The 20,829-nt window shown below is 43.3% G+C and overlaps 1 protein-coding gene across 1 annotated transcript; it reads right to left on the reverse strand.

Moving 5' to 3' along the window:
• Positions 1-470: 470 nt before the first annotated feature.
• On the reverse strand, positions 471-17,170 carry ZNF892 (zinc finger protein 892). The gene is made up of 4 exons (XM_064573518.1): positions 17,109-17,170; positions 15,539-15,588; positions 11,144-11,224; positions 471-8,254 (listed from the first exon to the last, which is right to left on the reverse strand). Exons 1-4 carry the CDS (start codon positions 17,168-17,170, stop codon positions 6,984-6,986), a joined length of 1,464 nt encoding a protein of 487 aa, XP_064429588.1. The 3' UTR covers positions 471-6,983.
• Positions 17,171-20,829: the final 3,659 nt, after the last annotated feature.

A 20,829-nucleotide genomic window follows, 5' to 3' on the forward strand; every position in this document is an offset into this window, starting at 1 on the left:
GAGCCTTTCCATCCAAGGCCAACCTCTGCCAGCCAGCCTCAGCCAACCCACCCCCTGACTACAGACACAGGACCAATCCCGGCTGAGACCAGATCAGCAGCACCATCCAGCTGACCTGCAGATTCATGAGGATTCATATGTAGCTGCTGTTTTAAACCACTAAATTTTAGGGGTGCCTCAGTCGGTTAAGTGTCTGACTTTGGCTCAGGTCATGATCTCAAGGTCCTGGGGTCCTGAGCCCCGCATGGAGCCCTGCGCTAAGGGGGGAGTCTGCTTCTCCCTCGCCCTCTGCCCCCCTCCACACTCGTGCTCCCTCTCTCTCTCAAATAAATAAAATCTTAAAAAAAAAAAACCACTAAATTTTAGACTGGTTTGCTATGCAGCAATAACTGATACAGTTGTGATTGAAGTTAAAACATTCTAGGGTATTTAATGTCTTTGTAGGAACAATAATGATATTAATTTTAGAGTTTCAGTTAAACATGCTTTAATATAATTCAGCTTGTTAAAAATGTTAACAATAACCATTAAAAAGAATAGAAACAGAGTATATACATTTCAAACCTGTAAAGTAAGAAATAAAACGTATTAATCAATCCAAAAGGAAACAAGAAAGAAGAGGGGAAAGGCAAATAGAACAAGACTAACTGATAAAAATATATTAGTGTAATGGTTAATTTTATGTATCAGTTTGACGGGGCTAGGGATGCCCAAATACCTGGTTAAACATTATTTCTGGGTGTGTCTGTGAAGGTGTTCCCAGAAAAGATTAGCATTTGAATTGGGGGACTGAGAAAAATCAGAGTGCCTCTCCAGTGAGGGTGGGCATCGTCCACTATGTTATGGGCCTAAATAGAACAAAAAGGCCGAGGGTTGAATTAGCTCTCCCTGCCTGACTGTTGAGCTGAGACATTGGTCTTCTGCCCTTGGTGCTCTTGGTTCTCAGGCTTTGGACTTGGGCTGGAATGACACTCCCAGTTTTCCTGGGTCCCCAGCTTGTAGACAATAGGCCATGGCACATCAGTCTCCATAAATGCATGAGTCAATTCCTTATAATAAATATCACTATTTATCCAATAGAATATATATATCCTATTGGTTGTGTGTTTTTGGAGAACCCTAACAAACTCTTTCAGAAGTGGGAAGTTGGATAATCCCAAGAATGCAAGTATTTTTGGCATTAGAAAGTCTATCATTAAAAAAAAAATCTATCGGGTGCCTGGGTGGCTCAGATGGTTAAGTGTCTGCCTTCGGCTCAGGTCATGATCCCAGGGTCCTGGGATCGAGTCCCACATCAGGCTCCCTGCTCCGCGGGAAGCCTGCTTCTCCCTCTGCCTCTCTCTCTCTCTCTCTGTTTCTCATGAATAAATAAATAAATAAAATCTTAAAAAAAAAATCTATCATTATAATTTACCACATTAACAGATTAAAGAAAACCATATGATCATCTCAAAAGATACACATTTTACTTCTGTCCAAGAAAAGTTATTTTTAAGAAAATATAAAAAGACACATTCCATTATATTCATCATTTTTATTGGACTACACCATCATAAAGCATACATGATGAACAGGCCTTAAATGACTATGTCAACAACACCTAATAGTTATATAGCACTTGACAGCTTGCAAATCACTTTGCATCCATTATCTACATAATCTAGCCACTCTGAAGGAGGTATTACATTTTTTAAAAATATACAAATGAGGAAACAGATTTAAAAGGATGAAGTGATTTGTCCCAAATCCCAATTATTTTCATTCTTTGTTGGTTCTCTATGATATCCTGTGTTATATATCAAATTAAAATGAACAGATATCTACATACAGGTAATACATTATAGAAAAAAAAAGCACACCAAAATTCTGAATTCAATTCTCCAGTGGTTTTTACATGCTCTTGGAACAAAGCTATAAATTAAAAAAATTAACACAATAGTTTATATGTTTATATTCTTAATCATATCTATCCTTCCTTCTGAAATTTATAATCTACAATTAAATACTGGCATTTCCTCAACTTAAACACTATAGTTCCTTGAAAGCTAGATGAAGCTTGCAGCCTGGTAGTTCCTACCTACCAATGTGGTAACTTTTATTGAAGAACAAGTGAGCACTCCTCTTGGTACTTAATTCTAACTGGTTGCAAATGACCTATGTATGCCACAAAAATCTGACAACAACTTGACCTGCTATTTTGGTGTCAAATTAAAGGATGTCATGGGGAATATGTAGTAGTGCTTTTCCCTATTTCTCAAAGTACAGCTAAAAACAATGGACATTCTGTATAAAACAACGTAAGATTCTGAAAGGTGGAAAGAATGCAGACCAGTTGGGCACCTCAGGACCTGAAGAACACCACAGCACTGAGGTCCTTGGGTTTTCCTTTTGCCTCATCTATCCCAGACTGGATTCTGAAGAAGCTGGCAACCGAGAAATGCCAATGAGCACAGACCAAAAAAAAAGCTGGGGGGCGGGGGGGAGGGCCAAGAAAAGTCTGTTCTTTCTGGAAAAAGGATGAGGAAAGAAGTGGCCTAGGAAGACAAACTTTTAGACAATAACCATCCTACTCCAGCCGAAGACCCAAGACCAAGTGGGGAGGCTACACTTCTACCAGTCTGTAACGAGTTTCCTCAGTGCTCCACCCCCACACCACAATGGTATCAGAGAGGGTCAAGTCAGGACAGAATTTTCCAAACCAACTCTTTCCCCATCCTACCCTGGCAGCATCCACTGAAGACGACGCGGGGAGTAGGCTTCCAATCCTAACCAGAGACGTCTCTCCCCTTCCTTGCTGGTGTGGTGTCAGTAGAGGTCTGGTAGGGAGTTGTAACCCCCACCCCTACCTGCCGGAGTGAGGCCCCCTATCCAGGTGTCAGCAGAGGCCAATGATGACCCTGCACTTCCAACACCAACCTATAGTAATAAGCAGTATCCCCCCAACCCTTTCTCCACAGAGGCCTGCCCAAACAGAAGCTTTAAATAGGACACAGATCCTCATAATACTCAAAATGCCCAGATTTCAACTGAAAATTGCCAGCACACACAGAAGGAAAATCTCAACTTGAATGAGAAGACAACCCACAGATGCCAACGCCAAAATGACACAGATGTTAGAATTACCTGATAAAAGATTTTAAAACAGCCATCATTAAAATGCCTCAATGAGCAATGACAAACATGCTTGACACAAATTTAGAAAATAGTTTCACTAAAGAAATAGAATACAGAGAATCAAATGGAACTGAAAAATATCACTGAAATAAAATCCAATGATGGAGTCAACATCAGAATGGAAGAAGCAGAGGAAAGAATCAGTGAAGTTGAAGATAAAACAATATAAAATACCCAATCTGAACAGAAAGAAAATTACCATGGATGGAATTGTGTCAACCATCCCCCAACCACCAATTCATGTTGAAGCCCTAATCAATGTGACTGTATTTAGAGATAGGGTTTGTAGAAGGTATTAAAGTTAAATGAGGTCATAAGTATGGGGTCTTAAGTTGATAGGATTGGTAGCCTTGTAAGAGAGAATTCTCTCTGCACACGCACGCACTGAGGAAGGATTGTGAGGACACTGCAAGAAGGTGGCCATCCACAAGTAGGAAGAGAACCTTCTTACCAGAAACCCATCAGCAGACACCTTGATCTTGGCCCTCCCAGCCTCTAGAATGGTGAGAAATTAACTTCTGTTGTGTGAGCCCCCTAGTCTATGGTATTTTGTTATGGCACCCCCAAGCAGATTAACAGATTTTGGCACCTAGAAGAGGGATGCTGCTCTAACAAATACCTAAAAATGTGGAAGTACCTTCGGAACTGAGTAATGGGTAGAGGATGGCAGAGTTTTGAGGTGCACACTATAAATATGGATGTTAAAGGCTGCTCTGATGAAATCTCAGACAGAAATGAGGAACACGTTACTGGAACCTGGAAGGAAGGCAGTCCTTATTGTAAAGTGGTAAAGAACTTGGCTGAATGGTGTTCTAGTGTTTTGTGAAAGGTAGAACTTGCGAGCGAAGAAACTATGGACATTCAACACAGATTTCCAAGCAAAGTGTTAAAGGTGCAGCTCGGGCCCTCCTTACTGCTTATAAAAATATGAGAGGTGAGAGATAAATTGAAGAAGACTTGTTAAGCAAAAACAAAAACAACAACAACAAAAAACCAAACAAAACAAAACCCCAGAACTTGGAGATTTAGAAAATTCTGTCCACCCATGTTGCAAAATATGAGAAAGCTTGTTCTGCCGAGAACACTAAGGGTGTGGCTGAACAACCATTTGAAAAAGAGATCATGGGTGTGACTCATGGGTGTGATTAAGTTCAGGCATCTCCACAGAAGCCAGGGATTATACCAGCAGAAACAAGCCAGCTGACACCCAAGGGAAGAAAAACTAGACAAATGGAGGAAGACTGTCCAACTTCTTCGATCCTACAGGACTGGACAATAAAGCTACTCAGCCATGAACATGCTTTATGTTTAAAAAAAAAGAGTGACTCAAGTCAATTTCAGGATCATTGCTGCCTCCTGTTTCAAAGGGTAGGGACATCATCTCAGTTTCAATAGGCCAGCAGAGCCTTGGTGGTGAGACTGCTGTACCAGTGGGTCCAAAACGTGGGATCACTGCCTCAGTGGGTCTGTAAGGTGGGGCATCAAGCCAAACAGCATTTGTTCTCAAGACTGAAGATTTTATGGAATTTGTCCTGCTGGGTTTTAGACTTGCTGGGGACCTCTCACTCCTTCCTTCTTTCCTCTTTTGGAATGAGGATATTTATCAAATGCCTGTCCCACAATTATATTTTGGAAGCATAGAACTTAACTGGTTTCAGAGATTTGCAGCTGAACAAGAATTTTGCCTCAGGATAAATTATACCTTAAGCTTCACCCGTATCTGATTTATGTGATATTTAGGTAAGACTTCAGACTTGATGCTGCAATGAGTTAAGATTTGAGGGGTTGTTGGGATGGAGCAAATGTATTTTGCATGAACATGAATTTGGGGGAGCTAGGGGCAGAATGCTATGTACTGAATTGTGCGTCCCCCAAGTTCATATGTTGAAGTGCTAACTCTCAAAGTGATTGTATTTGGACACAGGGCTTCTCAGAGGTAATTAAGGTTAAATGAGGTTATAAGGCTGGGGTCCTAACCAGATAGGACTGGCAGCTTTATAGGAAATAGGAGAGAGCTCTCTTTTCCCATGCAAGCACCAAAAAAAGGCCTCATGAGGCTACAGCAAGAAGGTGGCCCTCTGCAATCCAGGAAGAGAGCCCTCACTAGAGGCCAAAGCTGACACCTTGATCTTGGACTTCCCAGCCTCCGAAACTGTGAGAAATTCCTTTCTGTTGTTTGAGCCCCCCATTCTACATTATTTTGTTATGGTAGCCGGAGCAGATTGAGATAAAAATATACTGGAAACAAAACAAAACAAAACACAGAACAGAGCCTCAGGAACTTGTGGGACTACAATCAAAGATCTAACATGTGTGTCATCAGGGTCCTGGAAGGAGAAAAGGAGTGAGGGCTGGAAAACGTGTTCAAAGAAATGATGGCTAAAAATTCCCAAACACATAAACCTACAGATTGAAGTTCAGAAAACAGGATAAACTCAAAGAAATCCATATCAAGAAATATCATCAAACTTGTGAAAACTAAAAACACAATACTCAAAATATGTGCAATAACCTTCGAAGTTTCAATGAAAAAAAATATATACATATATACAAGGCTGTCATGTGCCTCTACCCAAGAATAAAATGGTGAAAGGTAAGTATTTCAAAGCCTTCGAATCTTTCACAATCCAATATGCAGTGTCAGCTCAGGTCTACAACTTAATTTGACTATGGTATGAATAAGTCTAAAGTACAAACTACATATGATTGAGGTAAAATCTTTATAAATAAGCACATTCTCGGGTAACTTAGCTTAAAATAGGTAGCTTAAGATAGACTGAAAACATCAAAGGTCCCTCCTATACCTTCTCTTTCTAGGCTGTCAGTCTTAACCCCTGGAGTTAATAGGATTCTTAGCAGGCTGTGAATCAATAAGCAAGGTCTCCAAGACGAAAGCGCAGAAGCAGACTGCCAGGCCAATGTTCCTTGGCATCAGGGTGGAAACTTTGCACCTGACCAACTAATGAGTCTGACTAATATTTTCCCTGGTTAGGAGCACTCATTTGAGTAGTTATCTCAGTCAACATTTCTTGAGTTCACTCCCCCAGTTCTTTTTCTCAAACCTTCTCATCTATCTCCTAAGTGACCTTATACTTAAGCCTAAGGACAACTTTCCTTCCACCTCTACTCCCAAACCCCGGACAAGCTCATTGTGAATTCTTAATCTCTTATTTCTGCCTCTGCAATTTCCCTAAAGAAACCTTCATCTCTTAAAAAAAAAAAAAAAGAAAAGAAACCTTCATCTCTTTAAAGCTTCATCTCCTTAGCATTAAGAGACTATCCAGCCCAGGGCGTCTGGGTGGCTCAGTCGGTTAAGCGACTGCCTTCGGCTCAGGTCATGATCCCAGGGTCCTGGGATCAAGTCCCACATCAGGCTCCCTGCTCTGCGGGGAGCCTGCTTCTCCCTCTCCCCCTCCCCCTGCTGGTGTTCACTTTCTCGCTGTGTCTCTCTGTCAAATAAATAAATAAAATCTTAAAAAAAAAAAAAAGAGAGACTATCCAGCCCAGACAAGATCTCTTCTTTGCATCATCGCACACCCTATTTCTCCCACAAGGATTTGGAAGCTTACATACACCTTAGGGTTGGAAATAATCTTCCTCTTTCCCCAAGAAAACTCAAAGTCCTCTGCTGCACTGAAAAAATGTAAAACCCCTCCTTCACATTCTAAGTAAGCTATGCCTTGTATCAGCAATGACTTCTCAATTAATGTCTTTTGTGTAACACACTCTGAAATTCCTTTGTAGCCCTCACACCACGTTTAGTAATTGTTCGATAAATATGTTCTGAATGTACCACATTTACATAGTCTTTATCCAGTATGAATTCTCTTTTGCTGGCCAAAGGCTGAATGCTCACTAAACGCTTTTCCGTATTCTTTGGTTTTCCCTCCAGCATGGGTTTTCTGATGTTGAGAAAGGGATGAACTCTGGCTGAAAGCTTTTCCACATTCCTTACATCTATAGGGCTTTTCTCCAGTGTGAGTTTTCTGATGCTTTGTAAGAGATGAGCTCTGGCTGAAAGCTTTTCCACAGTCCTTACACTTATAAGGTTTCTCTCCAGTGTGTGTTCTCTGATGACGAATAAGGGCTGAGCGGTCACTGAAGGCTTTGGCACAATCATTGCATTTATAGGGTTTCTCCCCAGTGTGAGTTCTCTGGTGTTGAGTCAGGGCTGAACAGTAGCCAAAGGCTTTCCCACACTCATTACACTCATAAGGCCTCTCCCCAGTATGAGTTCTCTGGTGCTGAATAAGGCCTGATCGATCACTAAAGGCTTTCCCACATTCATTACACTTATAGGGTTTCTCTCCAGTGTGAATGACCTGATGCTGGGTAAGGAATGTGCTTTGGCTAAAGGCCTTCCCACATTCGTTACACTCATAAGGTTTCTCTCCAGTATGAATTCGCTGATGTTGAGTGAGGTACGAGCTCTGATTAAAGGCCTTCCCACATTCATTGCATTCATAGGGCTTCTCTCCAGTATGAATGATATGATGCCGAATAAGGGCAGAGCGGTGACTGAAGGCTTTCCCACATTCATGACATTCATAGGGTTTCTCTCCAGTATGAATTCTCTGGTGTAGAGTAAGGTGTATGCTCTGGCTAAAAGCTTTACCACATTCGTTACATTCGTAGGGCTTTTCTCCTGTGTGAATTCTCTGATGCAAGACAAAAGCTGAGTAGTAACTAAAGGCTTTCTCACACTCATTACACTTCCAAGGTTTCTTCTCTGTACAAATTTTCTCGTGCCTCATTAGATCTGAATTTTGTTTTAAGTTCTTTTTAAATGAATCACAGTTATGTAGTCTCTCTCCTTGCTGTTGAGTAAGTAATGATCTTTGACTAAAACTTCTCCCAAATTCATCACACTGGTAACTTCCCTCCCCAGAAGATTTCTTCTGAGTGACAACCTCCTGTATTAAATGTTTCTCATGGTTTTCCTCCTGACTCTCTGAAGAATCCTCACATTCACTGGAACTTTCCTTTGGGAATCTTTCTATTAACACACCAGCGGCTGATTCTTCCTCAGAAATATCCTGCTCTGGAGTAAGCTCCTTGCTTTCTGGTATTGTCTCCCAGTCTGAAAGAAACAAAAATACACATATATCATTTCCTGCATGGGAAAGAAAAATAACTGCTGTGGTAGGAAAAGAATGAAAAATAAACAAATGAATACTTACAAGAGAACACAGGAACTTGAAAGCTCTCAAAAATAGCTTTGCAATTCTGAAAGAACTTGAGAAAAGAAAGGTGAGTGGGCAAAGAAATGCAATTGCACAGAAGTGAAAGAGTGAGCAGGCACTCAATACTCTTTTATCTAGACAGGTAGGAGATGAGTAAGAATAACAGAGAATAAGACTAGGCAGAGGTCATGTGGGTAAATGGCAGATGAGATTTAAAAATGGGTGAGGTGGAGACAGAAAAGACAGTCTTGCAGGGATTGCCCACTCTTACCCCCTCACTGGAGCCTCTGCACCTCATGCCTTGAGAAAGACCATCGTTAGTTGATCTCCTTGCTACCAATCTTTCCCCATCCCAGGATTTCCCAATCACTGCTAACAGACTAACCTTCAAAACCTTAAAAAAAAAAACTCTGTTGGTTCCACGGTCTCAAGATGAGACACTGATTCTCTAAGCTAGCATTCAAAGTGGTCCAGATCAGGGTGCTGGGTGGCTCAGTTGGTTAAGTGTGTGCCTTCTGCTCAGGTCATGATCTCAGGGTCCTGGGATGGAGTCTCGCATCAGGCTCCCTGCTCAGTGGGGAGTCTGCTTCTTCCTTTCCCTCTGGCCCTCCCCCTGCTCTTGTGCACTCGCTCTCTCTCTCTCTCAAATAAATAAATAAAACCTTAAAAAAAATTAAAAAAAAAAACAAAGAAACAAAGTGGTCCAGAGCAGCAAATTCACATCATCACAAAGCTTAGTGATTAAGAAGCATATCAAACAACTGGGTGGCTCAGTCAGTAAGCGTTCAACTCTTGATTTCAGCTGTCATGGTTTCAGGGCCGTGAGATTGAGCCCCATGTCAGGCTCTGCGCTTAGCATGGAATCTACTTGGGATTCTCTTTCCCTCTCCCTTTGCCCCTCCCATTTGTCCTCTTCTCCCTCAAATAAATAAATATTTTTAAAATAAAATAAAATAATAAATCTTAAAAAAAAAAAAGTAACTGATCACCTCTGACTGCCCCACACCTAACAAACTTTAAAGAGTTAAATAGAGGGGCGCCTGGGTGGCTCAGTCGTTAAGTGTCTCCCTTCAGCTCAGGTCATGATCCCAGGGTCCTGGGATCAAGCCCCACATCAGGCTCCCTGCTCCGCGGGAAGCCTGCTTCTCCCTCTTCCACTCCCCCTGCTTGTGTTCCCTCTCCCGCTGTGTCTCTCTCTGTCAAATAAATAAATAAAATCTTGGAAAAAAAAAAAAGGCCCTATAAAGAGTTAAATAGAATGAAGTTTGAAAAAAAAGAGCAGCATGTAGGGAGTAGAAGGGTCAAATCCCTAGATGCTCAGATTGGTTCCCAACCTGTCAGGAAAACTGCCCCAAATCCTAGGTTTCCTCGTAAGAGTTTTGGGAGAAAAGCTAAAAATGTTTAAATATTTCCAGGCTTAAATGGTCTTTAATATCCATTCCAACCATGACTCTATATGAAATAAATCAATACAATACAATGTTCTCAACTACATATAATCAGGGAAGTACCTGGGATTTTTTTTTTTTTTAAAGATTTTATTTATTTGAGAGAGAGAATGAGAGAGAGAGCATGAGATGGGGGAGGGTCAGAGGGAGAAGCAGACTCCCCGCTGAGCAGGGAGCCCGATGCGGGACTCAATCCTGGGACTCCAGGATCATGACCTGAGCCGAAGGCAGTCGCTTAACCAACTGAGCCACCCAGGCGCCCAGTACCTGGGATTTTAAAGGGCAAATGGGTAGAAACAAGTTAAAGGCAAACGGACTTTCAGCTAAGGGGAATGGAAGAATTAAATCCCGAAATATCCGTGGAGAACACAGTTAATGGAGGAAAGGAGATTGCCTGTCTCGTGTTAAGGGTTCAAGTTGAAGGATAAAGTAGGTGAAATGGTTAGGCAGGTAGTAACAAAAGCCTTGAAAGCAGGTAGAGGAATACAGAACTGGCAGAGTGGGGAATCCAGCAGTGGTATGCTGCCTCAGTTAGACAAGGGTAAGACGAAGGAACGTATAATTAGCAGGTAGTCCATTGTGGTATCCACTTTGATAGAAATGATCAGGTCAAATTCATGATATCTCTCAAAATAATTTACCGGGACTTAATCAATAGTTATTACTTGCTTAGCATTTGGTCAGGTACTATTCTAAGCATTTCTTTTGAATTATTTCATTTGATCTTCACAGCAACCCTATGAGTTAAGTGCTATCATTATCCCCATTTTATAGTTGAGGACTTTGAGTCACAGAGAGGGTAATTCACTTGTTAAAGGTCACAGAGCTATTAAGTAGTTAAGACTGGCTTTGAACACATTTAGACTGGTTCCAAAGTCTGCATGCAACCACTATTCTATGCTATCTCTACTTAGATAAAGAGGAAGGCAAGGGGAAACTCAGAGATCGATTTTTAGTCATTGGTCCGAGATAAAAAGTCACACTTTCCTGCAGAGATAAAATAAAAAATAATATGAAAAAGCCTGGTTTAGAGCCTAACACCCAAGCATATTATGAACAAATATTAAAATGTTGACTTAATTTTTACCTTATTTGGGAAAAAGAATAGGTTTGAAAGGGTGGAAAGTATTTATTTTCTAAAAAAAAAAAAATTTAAAAAGTATGCATTTATAAAAGATGATCATCCACAGAGCTGGAGTGTGGCATGGGAGAAAGGGACTTCACTTCAACTTTTCCACGGGTCTAGTGAAATCTGGAAAGGCTCCTCCACAAGCACTTCAAAGATGCTTTGGCCCCATTTGATCCTACTGACCATCTGGGCTTTATGTTATCACTCACCTGGTGCTTTTGATACTTCTCTCTCTAGCTCTTCCCCACGCTCCAGCTGAGAGATGACATCAGGCTTGGAAATTAGAAGCCCTGTTCATGGGAAAAGAAAAATTCGTTTGGTAACAAGTGTTATTTCCTTGGTCATTAGGGAAGATAGTATAAGAAAAAGAAAGAGGGGCGCCTGGGTGGTTCAGTCGGTTAAGCGTCTGCCTTTGGCTCAGGTCATGATCCTGGGGTCCTGGGAGCAAGCCCCGCATCGGGCTCCCTGCTTCTCCCTCTCCCTCTGCCATTCCCCCCGCTTGTGCTGTCTGGCTCTCTCTCTGCCAAATAAATAAAATCTTTAAAAAAAGGAGAGAGAAAGAAAGAGAGAGGTCAGTTCTAGATTTCTCCCTCAACAGTGCTAAGAAGGTAGGAAGATGGATATGGGGTCTACTTGAGCAAAACAACTAAGTCACTTGTTTTTACCTCTCTCTATTAAAACAATAAACACCCATTTCTTTCTTTTTTTTTTTAAAGATTTTATTTGTTCATTTGAGACACAGAGATACAGAGAGAGAGAGAGAGAGATCAGGAACAGGGGGAGAGGGAGAGGGAGAAGCAGGCTCCCCGCTGAGCCAGGAGCCCGATGTGGGGCTTGATCCCAGAACCCGGGGATCATGACCTGAGCCAAAGGCAGACGCTTAACCATCTGAGCCACCCAGGTGCCCCAAGCACCCATTTCTTAAAAGGTATCTTCACTAGAACTTTGTCTCAACATCCTTGGTCAGGGAGTAGAGAAGGATGCTACCACCTAGGAAAATACAATCCAAAGGTGTCCATCTCTAACTCTGGCAGAATTACACATATATCCAGAAACAAAAGTAGACATTGCCTGTCTCAGGACTTACACAGCGATTAAGAATCTTTGATTCTCAGAGCTCCTAGGAACTGAGAAAGCAAAGGTACCACACTGGGTAAGTTCAAAGCAGGGGAGGAGGCCATCCTTACCCAGCAAGACCAGATTCCTATGCTTCTCAGGCACATCTCCCTGAGAAGGGTTCAGCTGCCCCCACTGGGTAAGAGCCTCAGCCATATCCCTGATCACCAATGACTCCTGAAAAACCAAACACACCTGTGCTCACCAAGGGATCTTCCAGGAGCCTCTGAGAGGGACTCAAACTGATAGCATAAGAGAAGGAAGACAGGAAGGACAGGAGGGTTAGACAAAAGGACCTCTAACATCCCTTCCAACAGTAAGATTCTCTGGTGCATCTGTAGCCAGACTCGCTCCTTGCATCCATACAAGAGAACTGCATGTAACCTGCAAGTAGGAAGGAACCTTCAGTGTAAAACCTGAAGGGACCAAGTTATTAGTTTATAGATCAATAAATTAAATTACACAACTACAGAAATCCTTACCATTTAGACACGGGGAAGGGAGAAAATATAATTACGAGTTAACTATTTTCTCTGTGGTATGGTTTTAAACTGTAAGAAGTTTAAGAAACAGGAAATATTTTTCTCTCTAGTTTTCCTTTGGGAATAAAATCTGCCCAATACATACTAAAGTTAAGATGTTTGCTATACATGTCACAGAATGTAGATTTATTTGTAAAACAGTATCTCAAGCTCAAATTACAAAAGTCCCCCAAGTGTTCCTGCCATGTCTCGTAATGGCCCTGATCAGTGTGACACCCCCATCCCCTGCTCTGTCTACTTCTCCCCTCTCACACCCTACTCCTCCCACATTCCTTGTGCTCCAGCTGGTGGCTGCCATTCAGCTGCTTGAGATGTGTGCCACATTCCCTTTTACCCCCTTATACAGGCTGCTTCCTGTTCCTGAATGCTCTCCCCCTGCCACATCCTTTCAGCTATTTTAATCCTGCTCACACTTTAGATCTCAGTTCAGGTGTTACCTCCTCAGGGAAGGCTTTCCTGGCTCTCTGGGCTGGTGCACCATGTTCTTCCCCTTCTCTTGTGTGATGCACACACTGAGGGGACTTTGTGAGTAATGTCTGTCTGTCCTATTAGACGGTAAGCTCCACAAGAGCAGAGGCCGGGTCTAATTTTGCTCACTGGAGCAACTCTAGTTATCTGGCACAGAGCAGAAACACCGTGTATTTGTCAAAGGCTGAAGGAAGGAAGGAACACTTGAAGAAGAATTAGTAGAAACAGTTTAAATGGGGTTCTGTAAAAGTGGGCGTGGGAACAGAGGTGGGGAGGGGAAGAGAAGGATATCAGACATTGCAGGAGTACAAGCCTAACCTTGATCTATCTTTTTGTGACAGGCACAAAGTTCAGATTGTCTTCTAAAATGTAGGGCAAGGGAGCAGAGTGGGTAATGCTCATCTGAATCTGTAGCTGAATCTATTTACTGCTGATAAGACAGATGTCTACTAATTTTTCTATTCTATATAAAAAATTTCCTGTACAACTTTAATTGTGATACATTAAAACAGACCTGTCCCTGGGATGCTAGCAAATGAAACAGTCTTGTCTCTCTTTGAACTACCACTTTTGCCATAGCTCCCTGAACATACATATGAATATACTGGGTAATTTTGTTTGCAGTCAGCATTCTAGTGTTTATGATACAGCCTTCCAAAAATAAATGGTAAAAACAATTCATATAATAAAATAAAGTTAAGATAACTACCTACTTGGAAAATCCCCTGCTCAAAATTATTTATTTATTTATTTTATGTTGAATATTTTATCTTGTTTTCTTTTAACTTAAATTCAATTAATTAACATATAGTGTATTATTAGTTTCAGAGGTAGAGGTCAGTGATTCATCAGTCTTATATAATACCCAGTGCTCATTACATCACCTGCCCTCCTTTTTTTTTTTTTTTTTAAAGATTTTATTTATTTATTTATTTGAGAGAGACAGACTGAGAGAGAGAGCACATGACAGGGGGGAGGGCCGGGAGGGTCAGAGGGAGAAGCAGACTCCCTGCCGAGCAGGGAGCCCGATGCGGGACTCGATCCAGGGACTCCAGGATCATGACCTGAGCCGAAGGCAGTCGCTTAACCAACTGAGCCACCGAGGCGCCCGATCACCTGCCCTCCTTAATGTCCATCACCCAGTTACCCCATCCCCCCAACCCCCTCCCCTCCAGTAACCCTCAGTTTGTTTCCTATAGTTAAGTGTCTCTTACAGTTTGTCTGCCTCTCTGATTTCGTCTTGTTTTATTTTTCCCTCCCTTCCCCTATGCTCCTCTGTTTTGTTTCTTAAATCCACATATGTTAACTCTTTAATACTTGAAGTATAAAATCAGTATCCTTTTTATTTAAGTTCATGGTCCCTTAAGACCATGTGCCTCAGGAGTGATCAACACAGCAATATAATTTATATGGTCTCCTCTCTTTACAAACAGTAACAGACTAACTGGCAGTTCCTTTCAGACTTTAGTTTCCTGAGAAAACCTCAGAAATTGAACTTGTTTAAAGAGCTGCTGCTCAGTGTGCATGTGCTGGGGCTGGAAGACACAGGAAGACCAACTGGAAACTGTCCAGCAGAGGCTACTGACTCTCTCTCCCCTTTCCTCTGAAAGACATCTACAAATTCAGATCAGAACCCCCAGCGTTTCAGACCTAAGTGCTGTGAGGCAGGTCTGAAGTTGTCAAATAGTCCCACTGCCTTTACCACCCAGGGTCTGAGGCCAGATCTTACAGAAACATCTTGACTTATTTCCCTTCAATCAGAGAGAGGCATGTTTCATCTTGCTGGGCCTCTACAAACTTTTATGGGGTTTTATTTACCTTTGGAATAAGACCCCATGTAGGTTTTCCTGCAGTCTGGCTACAACATACCTAAGCTTCCCTTACCACACTCTAGCTCACCCTACAGTGACACACATACCCCGTGAAGACTTCCAACTCGCTTACAGACTTTCTGCCAAAGCTTTTCTCTCTCTTGGAATAATCCTGTATTCTATTCTCCAACTACCTACTCTCTCTTATTTTCCAAAGTACAGCTTTTATCCCAGTATTTTTTCCCCAAATACTCTAGAGGATGTAAAACCTCTTCCAAGGCCTTTTATGACTTATCTGTACCAGTCATTTCTGCATCTTTATATATATATCTTCTTGCTGATTAACTATTTTCCTTATCTCTGTCTTATTTCCTCAGTAAATTTTGTGAGTCAGGGAAACTGGCTTCTATTATTTTGCACCTGACCATGAGGCCAATGACAGCACCAAAGACCTAGTAAGAGTGAATTGAGCACTAAGTGGATTGAGAAGTAATGCTGGAGGGAAAGTTCTGCACAAGTGAGGAGCATTTACTGTCAGGTTCATCACTCATCATTTTATCAGGATGAACCCAGTAGTCTAGGAATCATGGCTGAGCAACTCCATAACAATGGAGGAAATCGTATTTCTGTTCTGAAAACAAAAGAGAAAAAAGGAAATTAAACCCACCTGGGATGCAGGGGTCAGCAGCAGAGTGGTCATGCCATTTTCTTTTGGGTCTCCAGCACAGGGATGGTCTGAGTCCTCAGAAAGTGACCCTACAAGTGGAGACAGGAGCCATGATGATTACTCTTGCTTTGCAGTAAACCTGAGGATACTGCCACACACAGCTACTTGTCACCTAGGAAAAGTCAACACAGGAAATCAAGGGACAATCCCACAACATCCCTGAATTAATACAAACATGACCATCGTTGCCTCCAACTCCTCCTATCTTTCTCTGCCCTTAAACTCTAGAAGGACTCTGCTATGAAAATCTGGACACATAAATTAAATACGTATTTCTAACTCTCTTCGCTGAGTGAGAATCAAAGTAATATTCAAAGTTTCTGTGTGTCCATCCGATCCTCATTTAATGTTTCATTCCTGTTCTTTTCCAGGCTCACAGGAGGAAGACTAGTTAAATTCTTCTTGAACACTGGCTTTTCAGATACAATACTGGCATTCTTAGAAAAGCAATGGGTCTTATGGGGGAAAAAATCCAGGATTCTAAACAAATCCTGTGACTTCTGGAATACTCACTTTCCCCATCTGCCAAATGGGTATAACAATCTCCTTCCAACCACCTTATGGGGTTCCCGTGAAGACAAAACGAAGTCATTGTCAAAAGCCACACTGTCGGATCTGGTGATTTTGGGTGCAAGGGAGGCATACATCATTCTTAAGACCAGCAGGGCAATGAGGTAGCGGGCTCTCCCTCAAAACCCCAATGTGAGACCAACCAGTTGGAAAGGGCTGTCGTCTCACAGAGAAGACGTGATGCTTCTCCTTCCAGAGCCTGCCCCAGCCAGAGGGCAGCCTTTCCCCCTTTTTTTCTCTCCAGCAGGCTCTGCGGCCGCATCCCTCCGAAATTCTCACCTCTGCCCCCAGGCTCCATGGCGACTCCCTCCCCCGGCCCGCGCAGGTGACGACCGCCTCGGGAGAAGGGAGCAGCGAACGGGCGAGGGACCCCGGGGGTCCACCGCTCTGGTGCACTCGGAGGCCCGGGAACGCGCGCGCGACCCTCGCAGGGCAGCCTGGCGCCACCCGGGTGGCCCTCCCGCCGCCCTCCTTCCGACCACTCAGACTTGGAAGGCCCCGCGCTCAGCCCTCCTCGACAACAGGCTCGACCTCCCGCACGACGCAGAGGAAGCCCCGGCCAGGCGACAAAGGTATCTAGGAATCCGCCGGGCCAACTTACGCCGGCCCGGACTCGAGGCTGAACTACAACTCCCAGAATCCTCCGCGGGGCGCGGCTCACGTCACGGGACGCCGCTTCCCAGAGGACTCCGCGGGACGCTGGCCAGGCGGTACCCCACTATTCGGGGCTGATAGGCCCGCGACGTCCTGTAGTTACTGGGTTTCCAAGAGCGTCGAGCCCCGTAGGAAACCCCTTGCTGGCTGCTCGAAAGGCCGCGCCTTCCTCGATGCCGACTCTGGGCCCGGGCCCAGAAGATGTGTTTGGCCACGCTAAACCCCGCCTCGCATGGCAACTGACGGGCCGAGGGCCCCCACCACCTACCCAGGAGTCCCTCTTTACCTTTGGTACTCCCTCCGAGGGGAGGCGCCCGCATCCCCACCGCTTCCTTCCTGCGCTTCCATGGTGTTAGCCCATTGTGACGGGGACACAGATTATATAAAGTAACCAAGGGTGTGTATTCCAGGCTGCAGAATAAGGAAAAATGGAATCTCAGTCCTGGAAATCACCTCAACCCAGACACAGTCAGATCCCCAAGAAGTTACTAGTTAATCACTGGTCCCGCTAACCTCAAGGCGACTGGAACATGGAAGTCTCTCAAGACTCCAGAGAAGTTCGAGGAGCTGTCAGCTGGGGTTGGGTGTATCTTCAGGATGGTGCATGGTCTCATGTATCTTCCACAATAAAGTAGCCAGTTTTCTCTCTAGTTCAAATTCCCAAGAAAGAAAATCAAATTAGCCTGTCCCTCTTTGAGTAGAAGCCACAACGTCCGTTTGTCTTTTCTCTAATAGCGTTCCCAACTTTTAGGTAGGCCTAAAGCTTCCTAGAGTAAAATTTCTTATCATCCCTACCTCTTGCCAGGGAAATGAGAGCAAAGTGATTCTTAAAGGGAAGAGGAAAGCTCCTCCATGCTGGCTGGAACACAAGTCATTGTGGACCACGTGGACAAGGTTAACACCAGAGAAATGGCAAACCAACACGGTAGAAGGAACTGAGCCCCTGACAATTAGGTGGAACAGAACTTGAGCTTTAATGTGAGAGAGATGTAAACTTCTATTTTATATAAGCCACTATTACACTAGGTTTGTTATACACATAGCTACACTTATCTTCTGATTTGTAAGGTTGGCTGCTTTTGGTCCAATCAGCTAGGGCTGAGAGGAGAGAGAGCATGTGGTAGAGGACACAGCCCTACCAGCTCAAAGAACAGCTGAAAGGAGCCTCCCCGCAACCAACCTCCTCCATAGCAAGAGCTATGGAGTGGACAGTTTATTTGAAAAACTGTTGTATATGAAAGGCACCACTTGTCTGGAACACCAGGGTATACCTTCCTTTTGTTAACCAACCCCATCACAGAAATCCCCCTTCTTTTGTTACCAAATCAATGGTCAATTCTCAGTCTTCCTCTCACTTTATCTATCACCAGCGGTTGATAAAACTGACTACTCCTTCCTCCTGGAAAAATTCTGGTTTTCCTCCTTGACTGATGACTCCTTCTCAGTTTCTAAATAGACTCCTCTTCCTTCTCCCCAGCCTCAAAACCAGTGATTCTCAAACTATACCATGATCAGAATCACCTGGAAGACTTGTTAAAACACAGTGCTGAACTCTATCTAACCTTATTCAGGATTCTGGGGTGGGGCCTGAGATTTTGCTTTTCTAACAAGTTCCCAAGGGCTGCTGAAGCTGCTCATTTGGGAACCAACTAAATGTTGGAATGTCCCAGAGACCAATCCTTGGGCCGCTCTTCTTTTTCTGTGAACACTTACTTCTTAGTAATCTTGTTCAGACTAGATGTTCTAAATACCATCCAAATGTGATCAATTCCCAGTTCGTATCTCTAACATGGGCTTCTCCTCTGACCTTGAGTTGTCTCCTCAATCTCTTTACTTGGATGTTTAATAAATATCTCTAATATAGGATGTTCAAAACTGAACTTTTGATGCCCTTCCTCCCCCAATGCCATAACTCTTCCTCCTACAGTTTTCCCTACTTCAGTAAATGGCAATTCATCCTTCTAGTTGCTCAGTCCAAACACCTTGGAGTCATCATTCTTCTCTTTATCTCACAACCCACATCCAGTTCCTCTGCAAATCCTGTTGGCCGTACTTTCAAAATACACGCAGAATCTGACCACGTCTCGCCATCTCCACTGCTGCCACCCCGGTCTAACCACCCATCAACTGTTGCCTGGATCACTGCAAATGCCTGCTGACTGGTCTCACTCCTACTCTTGCCCTGTACATCCTATTCTTAACACAATTGCTCTCCAATCTCAAAACAAAGCCAAAGTCCTTACAGTGGCCCACAAAGCCCTGCAAAATCCACACACACTAACTCTCTGATCTCATCTTCTACCACTTTCCCTTCATTTGTTCTGCTGCAGCCACACTGACCTATCATTCAATTGAGTGAGGCATGCTTCCACTATGGAGCCTCTGCGCTTCTTCCTCTGCCTGGATAGACGTGAAGGGTGGATATCCCCCAAGTATTCACATGGCTTGCTCTCTCACCTCCTCCAAGCCTTTGTTCTCCTTGTGAAGCCTTCGCTGACCACTTCATTTTTTTCCAAAGTACTTATCTCTTTCTAACATGTAATAATTTTGTTTATTGGGTATCTCCCAACACCCATACACCACAGATTAAGCTCCATGGGAGGAGTATCCCAGAGTATTTACTGCTACTTAGATGATCAATAACTGAGTATACTCTTTTCTGTGCTTGTAGAGAAGGTGTAAATGCCTGAAACTAATATTGCCCTCATTGTTTTTCTTGGCTTTCATTTGTGTGCTTTTGGAAAACCTGGACTTCCTTCGTAATCCTACTTTTATTTACAGAGGCCCTACTTTAGAAATCATGTAGCCCTGGACACTACCAGCTGGCCCAAGCACATAAATTGGTGTTCCACAGTAGAGTGGAGTTGGAACACTTTAAGATATAGTCTCTTAAGGGTTTTCCTAAATTTAGTGAGTGCTTCTGTTTCCTTCTAGTCTGTCTTTGTGTTTGCCACAAAATCTCACTAGGAAAGCATCTTTGCATTCCTTCGAAGCTACAGTGCCTTGAAAGGCCATTTACTTTGAGATGAAAATTGATATGCAGAGTGATAAACAAGGAATCCTTTAGTCACCACAGAAGAGGGCAAAACTGAAAATGTAAAGGTGGATTTGGGTGGCAAACAGGTGGAGGTCTCAGGGACATGAGATTCAACAGAAGAGAGAGGTGCTACAGGTCTCGGGTAGGGAGAGAAGAAGGCAGACTTGAGACAGGTAATCAAACTTGGCGGGAAATAAATAGCAAAGGCAATAAATCAGGCATGAGTATGTGCCTAGTCAAGTTACATGTTACCTTTGGGCCTGTGCACATACCCTCAGCACTTTGCTCTACCTCAGCTGCCTGAGCCTATGAACCCACTCAGACATTTGATTGCACCAGCTTCAGCTGGGCAGTTATCTGCTTGGGAGTGCCAGTCTCTCCCCCTTGCTTGCCACAGGCCAAACAACTGCACAGCTCAAGTTTCTGGTTCCTTGCACCACCTCCAGGCTTGCTTAAGTGCCACACAGTGGGCTGTGGGATCTGGCCTCCCTAGGGGTGGCTGGATGAAGCAACCTGAAAGTATGAGGGAAACAGGAGGAATCTGATCAGATAAATTCCTTCTGTTTCTCTTTGCCCATCAACTTTAACAGAAATTTCCTTTGGCTGTGAATATAGTGGTTAAATACATAAGGGTTTATTCTCTCTCATGCAAGATCAGAAGTAGGCAGTCCAGAGCTGGTATGGAATCTCCAAAAGATCATCAAGGAATCAGATGTCTTCTGTTTTTCTCCTTTCTCATCCTTCAGGCATGACTTAGATCCTCAAAGTCACAAGATGGCTGCTGGAATTCCAGCCACTAAATCCACATTCCAGGTAGAGAAGAAGGGAAAGGCAAAGGCAAAAGGAGGTTTTTTAGATGTCCCTCCCTTTTAAGGTGCCTTTCTAGAAGTCTTATCCAACAAATTCCAATGATATCAACATATCATTTGCCTGGTATGTGATATATCAATATACTTGGCTTGACATTTGA

The sequence above is a fragment of the Mirounga angustirostris genome, unplaced genomic scaffold, assembly GCF_029215605.1.
Source record: "Mirounga angustirostris isolate CCGP_5_RB_7025 unplaced genomic scaffold, mMirAng1.0.hap1 SCAF_10, whole genome shotgun sequence".
Lineage (NCBI taxonomy): Eukaryota > Metazoa > Chordata > Mammalia > Carnivora > Phocidae > Mirounga > Mirounga angustirostris.

What these genes read in the sequence shown, in the direction of transcription:
- ZNF892 (XM_064573518.1), bottom strand. Translation starts at nt 17,170, where the DNA reads ATGGAAGCGCAGGAAGGAAGCGGTGGGGATGCGGGCGCCTCCCCTCGG. An exon ending in TGCTGACCCCTGCATCCCAG is followed by an intron (nt 11,225 to 15,538) that starts GTGGGTTTAATT and finishes TCCCATGAACAG; the next exon opens with GGCTTCTAATTTCCAAGCCT. An exon ending in AGAAGTATCAAAAGCACCAG is followed by an intron (nt 8,255 to 11,143) that starts GTGAGTGATAAC and finishes TGTTTCTTTCAG; the next exon opens with ACTGGGAGACAATACCAGAA.